The sequence below is a fragment of the Lactuca serriola genome, chromosome 8 (assembly GCF_051521515.1).
Source record: "Lactuca serriola cultivar US96UC23 chromosome 8, Lser_US96UC23_V15, whole genome shotgun sequence".
In the NCBI taxonomy this organism is placed as follows: Eukaryota; Viridiplantae; Streptophyta; class Magnoliopsida; order Asterales; family Asteraceae; genus Lactuca; species Lactuca serriola.
Window position 1 is genome coordinate 72,712,925 of NC_136415.1, and position 21,991 is coordinate 72,734,915.

At 35.8% G+C, this 21,991-nt stretch overlaps 1 protein-coding gene across 1 annotated transcript; it reads left to right on the plus strand.

Moving 5' to 3' along the window:
* The first annotated feature begins 14,682 nt into the window (after positions 1-14,682).
* Positions 14,683-20,779, plus strand: LOC145069615 (disease resistance protein Roq1-like). The gene is made up of 6 exons (XM_079016567.1): positions 14,683-14,780; positions 16,268-16,982; positions 17,330-18,434; positions 18,530-18,751; positions 19,251-19,973; positions 20,052-20,779. The coding sequence occupies exons 2-6, from the start codon at positions 16,363-16,365 to the stop codon at positions 20,652-20,654; spliced, it is 3,273 nt and encodes a 1,090-aa protein (XP_078872693.1). The 5' UTR covers positions 14,683-14,780; positions 16,268-16,362; the 3' UTR covers positions 20,655-20,779.
* Positions 20,780-21,991: the final 1,212 nt, after the last annotated feature.

Genomic DNA, 21,991 nt, shown 5'->3' on the forward strand with positions numbered 1-21,991 from the left:
TTGTACCTGCTGCTATTCCTGTTACTCTTACTCCAACAAAGCAATATGCTGGAACTTTACCGAAGTGCAATAAATGTAATTTCCATCACAATGGAAATTGTCATGAGATGCAATTTAGGAACTGCAACAGAAAAGGGCATACTGCCCGATTTTGTAAGTCACCAGCACAACCAATAACCCAAGTTCCTGGCATGGGAATAGGCCAATAATGTTATGGATACGGTGAAACTGGACATTACAAGAGGGATTTTCCAAAGACGAGGAATTTTGGTGGTGTGGGAAGAATACTAGCTATTGGTCATGAAGAATCCATGGCAGATCCTATGGTAGTCATGGGTACGTTTCTTCTCAACAATTCTTATGCATACATTCTATTTGTTAGTGGTACTAAGAAAAGTTTCGTGAGCCATAAATTCGAACACTTACTTAAGCAAAACTTCCAACCACTATAAGATACCTTCACCATAGAAATGGCCAACGGGAAAACCAAGTGCACTAATGATATATACATAGGACACACCCTTACTCTAAATAACTTTTCCTTCCCAATCGACCTTATGTCGGTCTCCATAAAAAGTTTTGACGTCATTATTGGTATGGATTGGTTGAGTCCTAATCACGCCGACATCCTATGTTATGAGAAAGCCATTCGCCTTAACCTGCCAAGTAATGAAACCCTTATCATTTATGACAACAAACTCAATACGAACCTACAAATCATTTCCAGTATCAAGGCGCAAAAGTATAATCACAAGGAGTACTGTTCTTTTCTAGATCACATGGTAGACAAGAAGCAAGGGGTGAAAGACTTCGAGAGTATGTGTAACTTCCCCAACATTTTCCCAGATGATCTTACAGGAGTCCCACCAAAACGAAAAGTCGAATTCAGGATTGTCTTAATTCCTAGAGCTACCCCTGTAGCCAAATCTCCATATCGTCTTGCACCATAAGAAATGCAGGAATTGTCCAACCAATTAAACGGACTCTTAAGCAAAGGGTTCATAAGACCAAGCTTCTCACCCTGGGGAGCACCAGTCTTGTTTGTAAAGAAGAATGATGGATCTTTTCATATGTGCATAGACTACCACAAGCTAAATAAACTTACCATAAAAAACCGATACCCTCTACATCGTATTGATGATCTGTTCAACCAACTACAAGGTGCAAACTGATGGGTTTTGGCCATAAGAACATCCTATGTGCTCATACAAACCCTAATGCTTGGATCTAGGTTTCTCTATTGTACATGCAATTCATCCAAGACTTTAAACCCTAGATCTAGCATACAATTAATCTTATTAACTTAAGAATAGGGTCTTAGATCTTACCTTGATTGTTATGTAGCAATAACAATCTCAAATCCTCCTTGTAATGACTTTAGAAAGCTTAGAGTCACAAATGTCACTCCTCTAATGGTTCACAAACACCAAGAGCAAGAGGATGAAGAATAAGGAGAGTGGAGGCTGCCCAAAACATGTGGAAACCCTAAGGAACAAGTTCCCCACGTTTTTGAGTCTCAAAGGTCCTTTAAATAGTGAGGCTATTAGGGTTATCTAACAAGGAAACCCTAATTTGGATGCTTAGGCCCTAAGCAACCCATGGACTCCTTCCTTAGAGGCCTGGGATGATTTCTAATGGGTTTCCCCATAGAATTTGTCCACCCCTCTAATAGGGAGTGCATTAGCCCAATATTCAACTATCACACAATTAACAGTTCTAGTCCCTTAAGTTTAATTAATGTCTTTTAGCCACAAACTTAATTCTTATTAATTCTTGACTAATATTAATTAAACAATATGATTTCTCCTTTAATATATTATTCTCATAATATATTAATAAATCATAATTAATCCTCTCTATCCATAATTCATCCTATCAAGTTGCTTTGGTGAAGGCAACCCAAAAGGACCATGCACCATCGGGTCAAGTACATACCAAAATAGTTATGGACTTAGACACTAATCCAAAAGTCTCCCACTTGGATAAGTATAATAACTATTCTACGTATGAATTCAGATCCTGATCTGCAATCGTAGCTTTCCAAAGCCGCTGTCAACTCTAGTCTTATCAGATACGCGTGTCCTTTAGATAAGGGATCATATATTCCTCCATTCTAGATATCGTATAGATATGAGACATGAACTTAATCATTCTCTCTATACTATTTCCCGACTTCCGATTTATGACGACTGACAACATACTACAATTGAACACATCAAATTAGTCCCGGCTTGGCCAAGCGCTTAGGTGCCATCACTAAATCATCGAGGGGCCCAAAGATATCGCTTTTATCCTACTTTGGATAAAAGGAACGGATAAACTTTGACTCAATGCTCGCGTGCACTCACTTATCGAATCACACACAACAATATGTTTTATAACACCAAGTTACTGGTGCGTTTACATATTATCAATGTGCAACCGACTCGCAAGATACAACTCACACATCTCGGTTTCAAGAATATAAGATGTTATAGTCTCACCAATCACTTGTGATAAAATCCATGAAGTAATCCAAGTGAGCGTGGGTTTAATCCAATGCTCAAATCATATTCATAAGCACTCATGAACGTTGCAGCAAACATTTGCTTATGTCTAATACTCTTTAGACAATCCACACACCAATTCACGACAGTTTTCATTCATATCTACTTCCAACATATGAACGGCTGTGGCCTGTTCGAATAATTTGACTGTTCTGAACCAATTAAATTATTCACGAGGTCAAAACATGCAAAGTGAAACACAAGAATAATACTAATCCCATATGTCCTCAAACCTTTGAGTATAAATAAAACACGTTTTATTTATCACCATATCGATTACTCATTATTTGTTGTTTCGAGTAATCAACTTCTTACTTGAATTAGTACTATACTTGACCCATGCTCTTAGCATGCACACAATGTTTACCGATGGTTCTTACTTTGTGAAATAGATCAAATGAACACATTTCCAATCATACTCATTTCACAACTCCCAATCCTTTTCACAAGTGAAAGAATATCAAATTCTTGCCACTTATAGAATATGGTAGATTCTAACATTTTATGCAATGATCCTTTCGTAACGTCATATCAAAAAAGTCACAATGACTATTGCCAATGAAATTACAAAGTCCTCTATTTGAGATTGTTACAATACAATTCCATAGATGTGATGTCTCTCACTCAAAGTACATTCCTTCGAACATCCTTTTCCACAACCTAAGCCTTTAGATTTGAAATGAGGCATAATATTCTCTCCCTTAATTATAGCAAAACAACTATTCAACCATTACGACTTTGCAAAGTGTAACTTTTGTTTTCTATAATTAATATTGCTAACTTGCAATACTTTCCATAATAATCATACAAGCACAACATTTATGCTCCCACTATCGTGATTATTATCTCATAAGCATAACTCTTATGCTCCCACTAGCTTTCGCATGCATTCAGAAACAGCTTAACTTCCAGAAAACAATTCCTATTGAATTTCTTAAGTTCATATTTCTAATGCTTTGATAATCCTTTATCTAAGCTTCTCAAACTTATACACATTTGCCTTAGATAGTTTAGATGTGTGTCTAAACAATTAAGACTAATTGCCAAATCTCACAATTCGAATAATGGAAAGGGATACCGTAACCATAATCGAATTTGAGAATCCAATTTTCACAATCATTATCTTCTTAAACTCTCTCTTAGTGAAAGCATTTCCTCACAGTCATTTTCATGAAGGAGGGAATCTTATGACACTCAGATTTTAATGGTGTATGTGTTCCTATCCATGTGAATTTGTCAAAACCAAAGTTTACGACAAATTCAAACTCATATGGACTGAACCTTCTCAATCTTGATTTCTTGCCTTATGGTAACACGGCTGCCCAGCATGTCTTCCAGGTAGTTAAGCAGCTCACCCTTTCTTATCAATGTACTTTTCATTGATCAAGGTGCTTGACTTTTATGCATTCAAATGAGAACTCATAGAACTTACATGCATAATTAACTCAATCGGAACGGCACAAAAACAAGCTAGTGTCAACACGATAGGTTGTAAACCTCAAGTCGTGTGCTAGTGATGATTGATAAGGTTTATTATTGATTAGTTATTGAAACTTTTCAAGACTATTAAGACTCCCACTGACTCCTTGACATATAATATTCTCTTGTCAATAAACATTTCTTGACAAACAAATATTCAAGAGTTAGTGTAGCTTTAATCAAGACGAAACACTTCACAAATTGGTCCTCGTTGGTCTTTGTCTAATCCAAGACATCACAACTTACCAATTTCAAATGTGCAAGAATAAGAAAACCTTTTTCCAAATTCTACATTTGATGAATGTTATAAACCTTCTTAAGACTCCTCACTCAATGTCACAATCTTAACTCTAAGACTTGTTTTGGAACAAAGTATGATTGACTTCTTGATTTAAACATTTCTTTAATTCTTGATTCCTCTTCTCAGACATACAATTGCACTAAGACTCACTTAGAGGATCAATTGAGATATGGTTCTTAATCATTAAGACCTATCATAAAACATAATAAAGGTACTCTCCCTTCTTCTTAGAATAGAGAAACTTTTATCTTTCTGCCTACTTGATTCTTCTTATTCGTTCTGCTATTGATTTAAACCTTTTCAATCAATTCAGAATTACACTTGATCTTATAAGTATAATCATATTTACTAAACCTTTAGTAAATCATGGCGAATATCTTTGTTACTCTTGTGGTGGACTTGATCAGCACACAACTTTGTGTACTCGATCTCCTAGTCCTTCACTTGACACTTTGTAACGAATTAGTCTAATTTCCAAATACGAAATTTCTCATTCATCATGCAAACAAGTTGCATGATTCCAAGTTTCTTTCCAATTAAAACTTGGGCGATGAGAAACTCTCCCTATTTGTTATATTCTCGACATTTCCACGTAATTAAGAATCAAATCCATTATTGCATTCAAACATCAATTTTTTCATACACGCCATTGCAAGGATAAATAAATAATATAAAAAAAATCAAAATTTATTTTATTGCAGAAAAATTTGTCCTTACAATGCAATTTAACTGAAAAACTATGTTGTTACATATTCCTAAGAAATCTATTCTAACTCCAAGTAGTAGCTTAAGATTCTGATCGTAATCCATTTCTTCACGATTAGATTCCGCTCACTTCTTCCCTTAAGATTCCACTCTTTTCTTCGATCCTACAAGACATCGAAATGTAATCTTATCACATCATGTATTCAGAATCTAGAATAGCAACTTAAAAGAGTTAGTTAATGGATTTTACCTAAAGCAGAGCCATACGTTTTGACTCTCCCATCTCTTAGATCTCTTAGGTAAATAGGGCAGCTTCGTCTCCAATGCCCCTTCTCTTGGCAATAAAAGCAAATTGACTCTTTTGGAACAACACATGGAACAACTTCAGACATTGCCTTTCTCTTATGATCAAACTTTTCGATCATGGCATGCCTTTCGTTGCCATTGCCTATATCCATAGAGGTCTGGAAGGTAGATTCACCAATCAACTTTGTTTTTCCTTTGCGCCAAACCATTGCTGATTCAGCAGCAATAAGCATATAGGTGAGATCTATAAGGGTCACGTCGCGGTTCATCATATAGTACTCTCTTACGAACTCACTATACGAGTTAGGAAGTAACTGGAGAACCCAGTCAACAGCCAGCTCCTCACAGACAACAGATCCCAACATTCTTAATCTATCAATGTGTGACTTCATCTCTAGGATGTGTTCACACACTGACTTTCCTTCTTCATGTTTACTTGCCAAAAGGGCTTGAGTGAGCTTAAACTTTTCAAGCCTTCGAACTTGTGGGTTAGGGAGAATAATTGGAGGAGGTGGAGGAAATGAATCATGATCTCTTGTTCCTCGATCGAATTGTGGAATATCATCTTCATGTGGAAAGCTTGTTCCACGGGATTTGGGAATACCATAGTTGTCATACTTTGACATCTACAAAATGGGAGAAAACAAATTCAAGTTAGTTGATTGATTGAGTCCTTAATAAATCACCCAAATGAGATATTAAGGCTAGGACCCAACACAATACGCTACAACCTAGAAAAGGGATGTCGTAATCTAGTTGCAGAATATTTGAAGGTAAGTGAATGACGATTCACTAATTTTCCACCATGAAAAACGAAGAACCGATTAAGTTTTAAATGCTTTGAAAACTCCTAGATCCTTTGAGATTCATTGAACTTTTCAATGACATGTTTAAATCTCGATATGCCCCTCGATTTGTGACTGGGATGCCGAGGATCGCAAAATAGGGTGTGAATAACCATGCAAACTTACATGGTGCCCCCACATGTTACAGTCACCTGTTCAATGTGCCGGTTAACCACACACGCTCCACCGAACTATGACAAACATTGAGTCACCCTTTGCTACCTTTGCTTAGAACCATTTAGTGTGCCGGTTAACCACACACGCTCCACTAATGTCTTTGCAAGGGTACAAAGTGTAATTTAATGGAATTGCATCAATTCACTTTTGCCTAAAGTAACTAAGATTGGGAATTTGTAAAACATTTAGTTACTTTTGTACTTCATTATACTTATAATGGAAGGTTTCTGTCCTATCCTACCCGTTCGGCTAACGACCCTCCACTAGTCAAGAGTGCGGTGGGTAAGAGTGGATACCCATTCAATCGCCATTTTATAGGCAATTTCCTTAAACACCCCTTATAGACCAGCTTCGTGAATGAAGCTAGCCTACTAACGGTAAGACTGACTTTTACTCATACACATATATAATGTTAGACTTTTTATGTTATATATAGTATAGGGTGTACTTTTAAAATACTAGGTGGTCAAATTTAACAATTATACCTTTAATTCAATTAAATTGTGAGCTAAAACTTTTATGGATTTATTAAACCTCTTTTAATTATACACTTTAATTAATTAATAAAACCATAAGGGTGTGATTTGAACTTTTTCAAAACAATACTAGGGTTTTAGAATTTAACATTTCTAAATTAACTTTTAATCAACTTTTAAATTCCAAAAACTTGAGGGCAAGTTTTGAAACATTTCAAAACATTAGGGTTTCAACTATTTAAATTTCAAAAACAAAACTTTTAAGTTCAAATTTAAACTATAAAACCTAAAGGGGAAATTTTGAAACTTTTTCACAAGATAATTCAAATCTAAATTACAAATAATCAAACTTTATCTAATAAAACAAATGATTATCTAAATGTTGACAATTATCTTCTATTTTGGTAAGGATAATCACCAAATATTGATAAAATTCAGATTTTATAACAAAAACACGTTTATGGTAATTATCCAAAGCCAAAACAGGAAGAAAATCGCAAATATGAGCTGTCAGACGCTTTGACTCGTCGAGTCTGGACCTGGACTCGTCGAGTACAGCTGACTCAGCGAGTTCACCAAGTGACTCGGTGAGTCAAACACTCAGAAGCAAAAAATTTCGATTTTCAGTGCCGATTTCGATCAAATATGCATCAATACAATAGAAACCAATCAAGGCTCTGATACCACTGATGGGTTTTGGCCATAAGAACATCCTATGTGCTCATACAAACCCTAATGCTTGGATCTAGGTTTCTCTATTGTACATGCAATTCATCCAAGACTTTAAACCCTAGATCTAGCATACAATTAATCATATTAACTTAAGAATGGGGTCTTAGATCTTACCTTGATTGTTATGTAGCAATAACAATCTCAAATCCTCCTTGTAATGACTTTAGAAAGCTTAGAGTCACAAATGTCACTCCTCTAATGGTTCACGAACACCAAGAGCAAGAGGATGAAGAATAAGGAGAGTGGAGGCTGCCCAAAACGTGTGGAAACCCTAAGGAACAAGTTCCCCACGTTTTTGAGTCTCAAGGGTCCTTTAAATAGTGAGGCTATTAGGGTTATCTAACAAGGAAACCCTAATTTGGATGCTTAGGCCCTAAGCAACCCATGGACTCCTTCCTTAGAGGCCTGGGACAATTTCTAATGGGTTTCCCCATAGAATTCGTCCACCCCTCTAATAGGGAGTCCATTAGCCCAATATTCAACTATCACACAATTGACAGTTCTAGTCCCTTAAGTTTAATTAATGTCTTTTAGCCACAAACTTAATTCTTATTAATTCTTGACTAATATTAATTAAACAATATGATTTCTCCTTTAATATATTATTCTCATAATATATTAATAAATCATAATTAATCCTCTCTCTCTCTCTCTCTCCATAATTCATCCTATCAAGTTGCTTTGGTGAAGGTAACCCAAAAGGACCATGCACCATCGGGTCAAGTACATACCAAAATAGTTATGGACTTAGACACTAATCCAACACAAACTTCTTTTCACAGATTGACTTAAGATCTGGGTACCACCAGTTATGAGTTCTGGAAGAGGATGTTCCCAAAATAGCAATCCAGACTCGTTTTGGTCACTACGAGTTTGTAGTAATGGCTTCCAGACTAACCAATGCGCACGCAATGTTCATGGACTTGATGAACAGGGTGTGTCATCCATACTTGGATAAGTTCGTAATATTCTCCATTGACGATATCCTTATCTACTCAAGAAACAAGTAAGAGCATAGCTAACATCTCCGACAAGTCTTGCAAACATTGAGAGCATAAAAGTTGTATGCAAAGTTCTCAAAGTGCAAATTTTTTATTAGAAAAGTAGATTTCCTAGGTCACGTGGTCAGTGTAGAAGGAATACACGTGGACCCTTCCAAAATTATAGCAATCGAGAACTGGTCAGCACCCAAAACACCTACAGAAATCCGTCAATAGGTCTTGCTGGCTACTATCGCAGATTCATCCAGAATTTCTCCTAAGTTGCTAAACCACTTACCACTCTGACACAAAAGGGTGTTACTTTTAGCTGGGGAGAGAAACAAGAAACAACGTTCCAAACACTGAAGCGAGCCCTATGAAGTTCACATGCCTTGTCTCTACCAGAAGGGACAAAAGATTTTGTAGTATACTGTAATGCGCCTAACCATGGGCTAGGTTGTGTTCTTATGCATCGAGGAAAGGTTATATCTTATGCCTCGAGACAACTTAAGACACATGGGATCAACTATACAACATACGATCTTGAACTGGGAGCAGTAATATTTTCTTTGAAGATATGAAGACACTACTTATATGACACGATATGTACAATATTCACAGATCATAAATGTCTTCAACATATCTTTGACCAAAAAGAACTGGACATGAGACAACGATGTTGGGTGGAGCTACTAAACGATTACGAATGTGAAATTCGTTATCATCTCTATAAATTGAATGTAGTAACTGATGACCTTAGCAGAAAAGAATACTCGGGACGCTGAGTAAATTCGTTGACCATGACAATCCGTTCACACCTGTGCACACAGATCAAAGAGGCTCAACTTGAGGCCTTAAAACCCAAGAATATGGCAGGTGGATCCTTAAGAGGAATGGAAAAGAACGTAGAAATCAAACGTGATGGAGCCTGATATCTCATGAACCGGAACTGGACACCAAAGTTCGGTGGTTACAGAGAGGTTGTCATGAATGAAGTACACAAGGCGCGATACTCCGTTCACCCGGGTTCAGACAAGATGTATCTGGACCTTAAGAAACTTTATTGGTGGCCTAACATGAAGGCTGAGGTTGCTACCTTTGTGGGCAAGTGTCTTACCTGTGTCAAAGTCAAATTAGAGTACCAAAAGCCTTCATGTCTACTACAGCAACCGAAAATCCCTGAATGGAAGTGGGAGCGGATTACAATGGATTTCATAACTAAGTTACACAAGACAACGAGTTGTCATGATACCATTTGGGTAATTGCTGATAGATTAACCAAATTCGCACACTTCTTACCAATAAAGGAAACAGAAAAGATGGAGAAACTAACTAGAACATACATCAGAGAGATAGTTAGATTACACGATGTACCAATATCTATTATCTCTGACCGAGATAGCAGATTCACCTCACGATCCTAACAATCACTTCAAAAATCTCTGGGAACTAGGCTGGACATGAGTATAGCCTACAATCCACAAACCGACGGGCAGAGTGAGAGAACGATTAAGACATTAGAAGACATGCTGAGAGCATGTGTGATCAACTTTGGTAAAACATGGGATACCCATTTACCACTAGTCGAGTTCTCGTACAATAACATTTACCATACTAGCATCAAGGTTGCTCTATTCGAAGCCCTCTATGGTCGCAAGTGCAGATCACCACTGTGCTGGACTGAAGTGGGTGACACGCAACTGGCTAGAGGTCAAGTTCCAGACATCACTCTCACTGGTCCGGAGATCATTCGAGAGACTACTAAGAAGATAGTATAAATCCAAGAAAGACTTAAAGCTTCCAGAGACAGACAAAGAAGCTATGCAAACAAAAGAAGAAAACCCTTGGAATTCTAGGTTGGTGACCGTGTCATGTTGAAGGTCTCGTCCTAGAAAGGCATGATACACCTCATAAAGCATGGAAAACTAAACCCAAAGTACATAGGACCATTTGAGATTCTTGCTAGAATCGGTCCAGTAGCTTACAAACTCAAATTACCTCAAGAACTCAGTAACATACACCCTACCATTCATGTTTCTAACTTAAAGAAGTGCTTATCGAACGAGACTCTTGTAATTCCACATGATAAAATCAAAATAAATGAGAGCCTCAACTTTGTGGAAGAACCAGTATAAATCCTAGACAAGGAGATGAAGAGAACTAAACAAAGTCGTATCTCGATAGTGAAGGTTCAATGGAACACCAAACGAGGACCTAAATTCACCTGGGAACGAGAAGACCAGATGAAACGAAAGTACCCACATCTTTTACCTAGTTTATGAATGTTCACTTTGAAACAAATTTCAGGACGAAATTCCCTCTAACGGGGGGGATAACTTCATAACTGGAAAAATTCTAGATCAATCAAGGTCTAAACTTCACCTATATACTTGTAAATTCATAATGTAATATTCTAGGTTGAGTATTGTAACTTATTTTGAAGTAATAAAAATAGAAATTAATTGAGATGAAAAGTAGGGTAAAAAATAAAGTGTTAAATAAACTTGTTTGGGATGAATAAAGTGGTAGAGATCGTAACAAGGGTTTCAAAAATATAAAGAACCCCCAAATCCGAGTTATAACGAAGAAGTTATGACCTATCGAAGATCTGCGACAAAACCGGCAAAGCGCTGTAGTGTAAAACGTGAGTTTACAATAAAATACTTTTTAGTCTTAGGTATCTAAATAAAAGTTGTAGTATACGTTAAACCGTGAACATACATAGAAAGAACGTACAAATCTGACTTCGTATGAAGAAATTATGATTTTTCTAAGATTCGACATAGCAGTACACAACCTGAAATTCGAAATAAATATCGAGCGATTTTTAGCCGACACAATCTAAACGAGAATCGAAGGTCTTGTCAATATTAGTACAACGGTAAACATACAGACGAAAAAGGACGTCAGATGAAGAAGTTATGAATTTTTAACGGATTTTCCTGTCCCGGTCTGTTAAAAATAAAGTCAAAATTAGCCGATGGAGTCTAAACGAAAGTTGTAGAGTATAACCTAACCTACGCTTAGACATAAAGAACGTCGAAAATGGAGCTCGTATGCAAAAGTTATGATTTTTTGAAGTTTTGGGCACAAAATCGAGAACCTTCACATATTTCACCCCCTTAAGCTTCCTTACAACCCCCCCCCCCCCCCCCCCCCCCCCGGTCCGAAGTCCCGGTAACATATCTAACACCTGAAGAACATCCCAAGGCACCAAAAGTCCACAAGAAAAGAGTCTTTCAGTTTCTAAATCAACCCTTATAAAGCCCGATTTTCACCAACAATGTCTCTTTTCTAGCAACGAAGTGTTGTCCAAATCACCACTACTATCAAGTGAGTTTATACCCCCACATTTTCATCTTTATAATATTTTAAGGGGGAAATACAAGTAAAATACAAGGAAATCTTGTATAAGCAACAAAATTATTCAAATAGTTTACGATTGTTATTTTTACTAAAATAAATATACTACTTTACTAGTTCGGGATTTTATACAAAAACAAGCATATAAACTATAATAGGTATAGTTTATGAGTCATGTATACTTATCAATACAGTTTATGAAATTTACATATTACTTATATATTCAGAATAACTTACGAAAATAAATATATATAAATTGTATTAAATATAATTTATGAAATATTTACAGTTTATCTATTACAAAGATATTTTTCATCATTCTACACATAACAATCGATATAGCTTTGTGAGACATACTTCAAATACTCATTTAAGTATAAAACAAGTCCTGAAATTATAACCAGAGTGTCCTGGACGGAGAGCGTGACACTTGTGTATAGATCTATACGGGACTGACAATCCCACACCTGAACTGTTCGTTACAGTTAGGCCGGCAGGCCTGAGGTGACAATTGTCGTACCAATTTCGACGCCTGAAGAACGTTGTGTTCAGGCCATCTTAGGTCATCAAGCATGGTTATAATAACTCACAATTTGGTATTGAATAATACTATTAGTGTATGAATAAGTAAATAACTTTACATAGTTTTATTAAATAATAAAACTACTATACAGTACTTTACAATACAATTGGTAAAGCTAAGTACTTACAATTTCAAAGAATTCATACAAGCATAATATACAAGATATTATTCTATTACAAGTGAAGATTTATTTCATAGTTTTATGTGAATTAAAACTATATCATACTATTTCAGAACACAAATATATATACAACAGAAAATATAGGATTTTCTGAGTAAACATACTTACATTTTGAGGGAACAAATGACAGATTTATTTACAAAAATACTTATGAACTCACCAAATTGATTGTTGAAACTCTTTTCAAAAATACTTGTATTTTCAGAAAATTAATAAACAGGTACCCATAAGTTTTAAGGAAGACAGAGTTTCACAAAATCATGTCTTTTAATTATACTTTTTGGTGTCAAGTATACAATGATTTGAACACAAATGTAACGTTATATTATATCAATGTAATGGATGTTATATTTTGATTACTATTATGCAATGTTGTGATACTGTACATGAAGTCATCCACCCCCGAATGTTTCCGCCATTCTGGTTTGGGATGTGACAGATTGGTATCAGAACATTGTTTATAGTGAACTAAGTATATCAAACCACAAAAGATATACAAATATAAATACAAATGGTGTTGTAACGCTCTGACTATATATATATATATATATATATATATATATATATATATATTAAATCTAAGTATTTTATTAAAAGTATATGAACATGCATACATACTAGAAACAGTATCACAGTAAAGATTACATAAAAGTATTATGATTGTTGAACAGCACAAGTAGACCTTGGGATATATAATCAACTCTGGGATGAATATAGCTTGATCAACTATATGTATCCGAGAAGTGATTAGCATATGCCTAGGAATGGTTGTGGTGTTGCAACAAGTCTAAAAACTTACCAAACTTATAAACTATAAAACCAAACATAAAATACTATAGGAGTATTATGGGATACTATAAAACCACACGTTTAAATTCTTTCTATGCTTCTTATCCCTATTTATCGTACCGACAACATGGCTGGATTTCATTTACCTGGAGACCCCTACTACCCCAATCAAGGAAATGGAGGTTGGGTTGAGGAAGATTCAGATGAAGAACCAATGGAGGATAGTGAAGAAGAAGATTCAAGTGGCATAGACTCGGAACCATAACTATATAATCCACCACAAGGAGTACAACACCCAGTAGCCAGACCACATGTCGAAGGTCCGACACCGGTACAACACATCACTCGCGTGACCAAGTGAGGATATAAATTAACCGGATACTGGAAGCCAACACCTCTCCACAAGTTAACACTGCAAATCTTCGTCATCTAGACGAAGAGCATTGTCAAACTAGGAACCTTGTAGTATCACTTCAAAGAGAGATGATGGCTGCCCAAGCTAAGATAAGAGCACTTAAAGAACATCAGACTACACTGAAGAGCATTTGAAAGGAAAGGAACACCATGAGGCAGAATCTAGTACTCAGTGTAGTACCCGACGCAAGATGTTTTCAAAAGATGTTTTTTAAAAAATGTTTGAGATTCCTTTTGCTTTTGCAGCCTCAAAAGTTCAAAAAGACACAAAAAATCACAGATGTATGACTTTTGCAAATGTCAGTTTTTGTGCTTTGGTAAAAGTTGTTTTTAAAAATACTTTATCGCTTACCAAACAACTTTTGGACTTTTCTAATTTTTTGGAAAAGTTAAAAGTCAAAAAACCGTTTTAAAAGGAAAAACAAACACCCCCGTGATACAATCGTATCAAAATATGACATTGATGGCATTAGGAATTTTATAATTGTCGAAAATTGGTAGATAATTTTTTTGAGAAATGACTCATCAATGAGATAATTGGTAGAAAATTGGTACAACATATTTACTATTATATATTTACTGAAATCACAATCGTCGTACTTATGTGTTTTTGCAAATGGCCAAAAAACTAGATTATTTCTGTATATCTTTCAAAATCAGGCGACCATTTTTGTAAATATCCCTATCTTAAGGGTTACGAGGTGATAGTGTGAAGAAGTATGATGGTTAATAATGAAACTCTGAAACTTGACTAAATATATACAGGATTATAATTACTTCCTTATTGTTTTCATTCTCTCGTTAATCGATCCGAAGAACTGATAGAAAACAGTCAACGGTACTTACCTACTCAAATTGATCCAATGTAAAAGAACATATTAAGGAATCCTATGGAGATCTGAGGTACGTTCCTCAAATTGATAAATTGATTGAATTATAAATTACCAAGAAAGAAATGGAATTTTTTTTTTTTTTTTTTTTTTTGAGTAAATTTTATCAAATAGTTAAAAAAAATGTCGGCCAGGAATGTGAGAAACGTATTTTGACCTAATTTAGTCAAAGTTGTGAAGTTTTTGAATTAGTGTAGTAGATGATCAAATTAAACATTCTGTGAAGTTAATATGCTGTTGTGTATGTTATAAATGAATGGAATTTGGAGGAGAATGACTAATGACGTGTGTATGTGTTAAGTTGTGGATACAAGAAGAAAGTGAAACAGGGGGTTGGTCCTTTGTCGCGCTCCTGTGTGTTTGTTGAGAAAATACAAGTATGCTTGCCACAATTTGAATTTGTGTATTGTTACGTTTAAGCACCAAATACTTATGAAACTCATTATTAGTACATAACATTATAATTTGATCAAAGGTACTAGTCATTTACTGATTACCAATCGTGGTGTTTCAAATCGAGTCTGGTTAGTGATGCAAATACTCCTTTTGGTGTAAACATAGGCAGAGGATCTATGGTTGGGACGTTTTGGTGAGTTCAAGTTAACCTTTTTAAAACGGATACAAGTTATAGGTGTTGGTGGAAATTGGAAAAGCATAACTTCATAAAATAAGCCTTCTGAAACCTATAATGTCCCAGTTGGATGTTTACACAATGGGAGTAAATAAATAGAGTTATACTTAATGATGATTACGAATGTGAATTTTAGTAGATGGTATGATTGTAAAAGTTGTAATATAGTGACTTAGTGATTTTCTCTTTAAAGGTTATATGTCCTCTTGTCTTACGAGAGACAAATGTTGACATCAAATTATAAATGTGAACATATATCTTGCTCTCCAAAGAGAATTGAATCTAGGCACCCATGATATGAGTGTGAAGTTTCCTAGAGGATCAGAATGGTGAAGATGAAAATGGGACTGTTTAGGAAATCCAGATTTAAGTAACTTTGTTGTTTATTGATATTCTGCCAAACAAGAAATTATGTAGTAGGATCTATTCAATTGACTCATGGGGTGTACTCTTAGCATGAACTGAAGAGGAGAGGGTATTTGTAAACAAAGTGGCCAACTTTATTCACACAATAGAAGGGAATCATTGGGATCTGAACTTTGAAAGAAACAAAATTAAATTATTGAGTTTAGAAAGGGAGTCTGCTAAATTTTTTTTTCTTTTTTCTGGGAAACTTGCTTCTTGTCGTATAAGAAAAATAATATGTAGAATTAAAAGTAAAACATTAGTTTGTGTAACTCACTTTACCTATATCAGTTCATGTCTATCTTTAGAACTGTCACTTGTATTAGACTTCAAAGGAGTTTTTACGACCGAAAAATGAAAAAGTAAATGTAAGGACTGGTTATGAGATTTTCTACATGGTAACCTGTTACTTCAACTGTGAGCAGTTATGAGTTCTGAAAAGATTTTTCTACATGATATAACAGGTTTTACTGAAAATTAGTCACATCTCTCGGTAGAAAGTTCATTTCATTGAGGTGCGCAAACCACATACATTCTATCCCAACAAATCAACAAATCCATGGCATCTTCATCATCTTCTCCTTCTGCTCTGGCATTTTCTTCTCAATCATGGAAGTACCATGTTTTTCTTAGCTTTAGAGGAGAAGATACTCGCAGGAATTTTGTAGATCATCTCTACTCAGCTCTTGAACAGCAAGGGATCTACACCTACAAGGATGAAGAAACACTTCCTCGAGGCAAATCGATCGGTCCATCTCTTATGAAAGCTATAGAAGATTCTCAGATTGCTGTCATCATATTCTCAGAGAACTATGCAGACTCTTCATGGTGCTTAGATGAACTTGCATATATTATGAAATGCAAGGATACAAAAAGCCAAATCATTATCCCCATATTCTATGGCGTGGATCCCTCTGAAGTACGAAAACAAAAACGAAAATACGGAGAAGCATTTGCCAAACATGAGTTAGAGAACAAGAAGAAAGCTAAATCTTGGGGACAAGCAGTTACGGAGGACCTTTGGGGATGGCTCTTTAACCCCCGAGAACAAAACCGAAAATACAGAGAAGCATTTGCTAAACATGAGTTGGAGAACAAAACCAAGGTTGAGTCTTGGAGAAAAGCACTTGTGGATGCAAGTAACATTTCTGGATGGGAACCCAAGCATGTTGCCAACGGGTAATGTTCTTTTTTGTTTTTGTACTTTTTATGCCTAGAATATGCATGCTCTACAACTCACCGACACTTGTACCTTGTAAGCCTAATTCAAGTTATGATGGACTTCATTGACTTCTAAATCTAATTTCTTACTTAACGCATCGCTTCAAGCTACAACAAAAAATCCATCTTGCTTTGTTTTTTGCTATTTGAAAGTATTCTATGCGTCCCAAGAAAAATGCTACATATAGTTGTGATATTAACTTTAAAGGTCCTATTTTGAGACTGAAATTTTATGGAGCATTAAACACAGTAGTCTTTTGTTAATTCGAGTATGTGTTAATAATCCTTGTATATCCAATGTATAGGCATGAATCAAGGGTTATCAAAGAAATTGTTGACACAATTTCACATAGGTTGCAATTAGTACCTTCAAGTGCCAATAAGAATCTGGTCGGAATGGCGGCTCGGATGCAACGTTTGAAATTAGAGTTACAAATTGGGTCAGGTGGTGTGCAGATGATTGGAATATGGGGAGTTGGGGGTGGTGGTAAGACTACTCTTGCATCTTCTATTTATGATGAAATCTCTAGCAATTTCGATGGTTGTTGCTTTGTGAAAAATATCCGGGAGGAATCAAGCAAGAATGGTTTGGTAAGCTTGCAAAAAAAATTTATTTCTGGTGTTTTGAAACAAAAGGAAGTACAGGAATTAGAGAGAGTTGAGGAAGGAAGACGCATGATAATTGATAGATTATGCCATAGAAAGGTCATTATTGTTCTTGATGATGTCGATAAGCTTGACCAACTAGAAGCGTTAGCTGGATCACATGAATGGTTTGGTGAAGGAAGCCGAATAATAATCACAACTAGAGATGAACATGTATTAAATGCAAACAGAGTCGATGTTAAGCACAATATTAGCTTGTTAAACAATGATGAAGCTATTAAGCTCTTTCGCAAGCATGCACACCGGGATTACACATCCATGGAAGAATATGAGCAGCTTATAAAAGAGGTGGTCTCTTATGCTGGTGGGCTTCCATTAGCACTTGCAGTTCTTGGTTCATTTCTGTGTGACAAAAACATTAATGAGTGGAGGAGTGCATTGGCCAGGCTGAAAGAGATTCCAAATGATAACATTGTGGAAACACTAAAAATCAGCTTTGATGGACTTACAAAGGTTGAGAGAGAGTTGTTCCTTGATATTGCATGTTTCTTTAGGGGGAGGGAGAAAGATGAGGCAATGGAGATACTTGAGGCTTGTGGTTTTCATCCAGTTATTGGAGTGAAGGTGTTGATACAAAAGTCTCTCATAACTATTTCAGAAGATGGAGTGTTTGATATGCATGATCTGGTGCAAGAAATGGGACACCACATTGTTAGAGGGGAACGCCCTAACAATCCTGAAAAACATACCAGAGTTTGGAAGGAGGAAGATGTTGCAAAAATATGTGATATAGATGCAACCACGGTAATGTTTAAGCTAAAGCTTTGCATGATATATTATGTATGTATAAACAAACATTTTTGAATCAATCCTGACACTATTTTGTTCCTCTATCACAGGAACTTGACAATATCGAAGCAATTATAATGGTTTTCCGGTTTCAGCCAGCAAAAAATCAAGAACAAGATCTTCATTCGGTTGCTGCATACATGAAGAACCTTCGGTATATAGAATCGTTTGGTGATCCTGCAAAATCATTGTTTAATGACATTCCACTAAGGGAGCTTTGTTGTCTTATATTGTTCTCGGGTTCGCAAAACCAACTTTGGGAGGGTTGTAAGGTAATTCTTATTGTTTGTCACTTTATCTAATTAACAGATGAAAACAAAGTTGATGATGAATAATCTGATGTTGATGTGTATCACTTCTGTGACTGTCCTTGGTCTTAATAATTATAAAATATTCAAAATATATCTTGTTTATTGATATATTATTCATTGTAATCCATGGTATTTATGTAAATACCCATCCTCCGTCTAAATATCCTTTTGTCATAACATACATACAAATTTCCTTTTGTTTTTCAAAAATAAATTCTATGTTACTATTTAGGTGAAATTTCAATCTATTTTTTATTATTATATTATAGATATCTTATTAACCAGTTGAACACTTCAGATGATTTCCATTTGCGGATGGAAGGAACTAGTATTTTTTTCTAATTATCATATCACATATAAACAGTCTATAGCTGTGTTTGTCTGTCTCTCTGCGTGCCATTTTCCTTAGAATCTTATCACCTTGATACATTTTTGACTTGTTTGCACTTGTATTCAACAGTTGTTGCCAAGTTTGAAGTTATTGAGAATTTGTGATATGTATAACCTAATCATGACACCAGATTTTAATGGACTTCCAAATCTTGAAAGATTGATTCTTCATGAATGCCCGTGTTTAGAAGAAATTCATCCATCAATTGGCTACCTGGAAAAGCTTGTTTTCTTATCTATAGAACAATGTGGTGGTCTTGATATGTTTCCATCCATTATGGGATTAAAGAAACTCAAGACCCTTTCATTCAAAGGGCACCTCAAATTTGTTAATTGTTGGAGGTGTGGTTGCAGCAATCTTCCTGATGTAGAATGTTGTGTTGAGGAGCCTTGTTTATGTCGGTTAGGGTTTTTTCACAACTTGCAAGAACTTCATTTCTTAAGGAAGTTGGATCTCTGCTGGAGCAATTTGGGAGATGAAGACATAGGCTCTGATGTTTTAGAGTTTCCCAACTTACAAGAACTCAATCTATACGGAAATAAGTTTTCACAGTTAAGTTTTAGTTGCTTGCGATTTCCTCGGCTCAAATGGCTCGACGTGTCATTCTGCAAAGAACTTGTAGAGTTGTCAGAGCTGCCAAAGAGTATAGCTATTGTTATAGCAGATTATTGTGACTCACTTGAAAGCTTTGGAGATATCTCAAACTGTAAATGGTTGTGGAAAGTCTCACTTCGAGGGGACAAGAAAGTAGGTCCACTTGTTGGTGAGATATTACTAGACTCCATGCTCCAGGTACCTTTTGAATTTCAATCTTTATCATAAAAATTAACCCAAACATACAAATAAATGAATATGTGTTTTCCATGGCAGGGGAATGCTATTGAAAATCATTTTATCAGTTTTAGTATTCTGCATCAGATTCCAAAGGGGTTTGCGGGCAGGTTCTTTAGAGGGAAAACATTTACAAAGCATCCCCCACATGCTATTTGGAACCTATTTGATGACGACACGTTTAGACTGCGTCTTCCAGATGATTGGTGCAATGACTTTTGTGGGTTTTTAATACGTGTTGTTACCATTGTCAGACATCTGGATATAGATGTAATCATCAAGCACGATCCAGATGAAGAAGATTCTGGGTTTGAGATTTGGCAGGAGTCTAATGAGGTACCAGAGCCTGAATATGGTGGAGATGTTAGGACACACGTGGGATATGTTTCCTTTAGTTCATTGAGGCGGACCACATCATTGAGTCCATCATACAATATTATTTCATTTTCCATAAAGAGCAGTTGGTCTTCGTTTGCAGCTGAGCTTGTTCCTAGAAAAAGTAAGGATGATCCGATGCAAACAACCAAAGTTTCAACAGATTCCTCAGAATTTTGGGATGAGGAAAATGATGAATATAAGGCATTTATTATCCAAGATGATTCAAAGTCTTATATCAATATAATATGGCAATATAACATCTAACAAAACCCGTACACCAATAGATATCTCGACTCTTTGCCAGTTTGTATAGTCCGCACTCTGAACTTATGATTGTGATTACACTGCAATATACATTGAGAAATAAATTGCAAATGGAGAAGAACAAATGTCCTGAAAGATGATTGCATATCACAGTAAAAACTCCTGATTTGATACCATAAAATATTTTGAGTATTGAAAGAGAATGATTTGTATATAATCTTTAGCTAATTCATATGACTACACTTTGTATTAATAAAGGAAAGCACTACTTCTATTTCATGACAGGGTTTATTTGCCAAATTGTAAACTTTTATTCCTTCGATTGAAACTGAAATAAAAAAGAAATACCAAAGGTTCTTGGCTTTTGAAAGGCCAAGTCTCTCCCGAGTGATCTCTCACACAACTAGTTTTGTTCAAAGATACGTACCCTCAAATACAAGACTTGTACTTATACTCTACTAAACTGAAATAACATGTAAAATAACCTAAAATCACTTAACCTTTGCATTAGCTTGTTTGAACACATCTAAACAGCCTTGACCAATGTACTTTACCTCTATATCCATATATGATCCTTTATTTTAAATACACCAGGCCAATAGTAATAGTAATTAATTACTACTAGAAATTAATATTCAATATAAATCACAAGGTAGACATGATGTATGGTGCTAGTTTATTATAACATAATGAGGCTATTTAGGTCTTTCATAGACATGCATATCAGGTATATTCTAACTCAGCCCTTTCATCATTTTATTTCTTTATTGTAGGCAAATGACAATGTAACATCCCGAGTTCAGGAGTGCAAGTTCAGGGTTCAAAGTATAAATGTGGAAGAGCAACTCGGCGAGTCCATGGTTAGACTCGGCGAGTTGAGTCGCGTTCAGGTCGAGTAATAAGTGACCAACTCGGCGAGTCTCATGGGTGGACTCGGCGAGTTGGTGCTGTATGGAGAAAACCCTAATCCTGGAGGTTGAGCCCTATATAATGAACATAATACCCTCTCCCTAGCCTCATTACCCTCTTTTGAAGTCCACAAAACCCTAATGCGCGTTTGTGAGTAATTTGAGAGCATTTGAACCTTGGAGAAGAGATTTTGGAAGAGATCTTGGAGAGTTAGGAGGCTTGGAGCAAAGGGCTTTGCTAGGATTCGAATTTCTCTTTTGTTGGAGCTTCCTTTTAAGGTATTATTTCGTTGCTTGGGCTGTTATTCATCTAGATTCATCATTTTGGAGTATTTGGAAAGAATAGCTTGTGATATTTCAAGTTTGGAGGTTAGATCTGGGGTTGCTACCTCAGATCTGGAATGGAGAAGGTCTAGAGTGCATTAAAGT

Excerpts from the sequence above, each read along its gene's own strand:
- LOC145069615 (XM_079016567.1), top strand. The coding sequence starts at position 16,363 with ATGGCATCTTCATCATCTTCTCCTTCTGCTCTGGCATTTTCTTCTCAA. Across the intron at positions 18,752-19,250 it reads AACTTTGGGAGGGTTGTAAG|TTGTTGCCAAGTTTGAAGTT; the intron begins GTAATTCTTATT and ends TGTATTCAACAG. Across the intron at positions 19,974-20,051 it reads TACTAGACTCCATGCTCCAG|GGGAATGCTATTGAAAATCA; the intron begins GTACCTTTTGAA and ends TTTCCATGGCAG.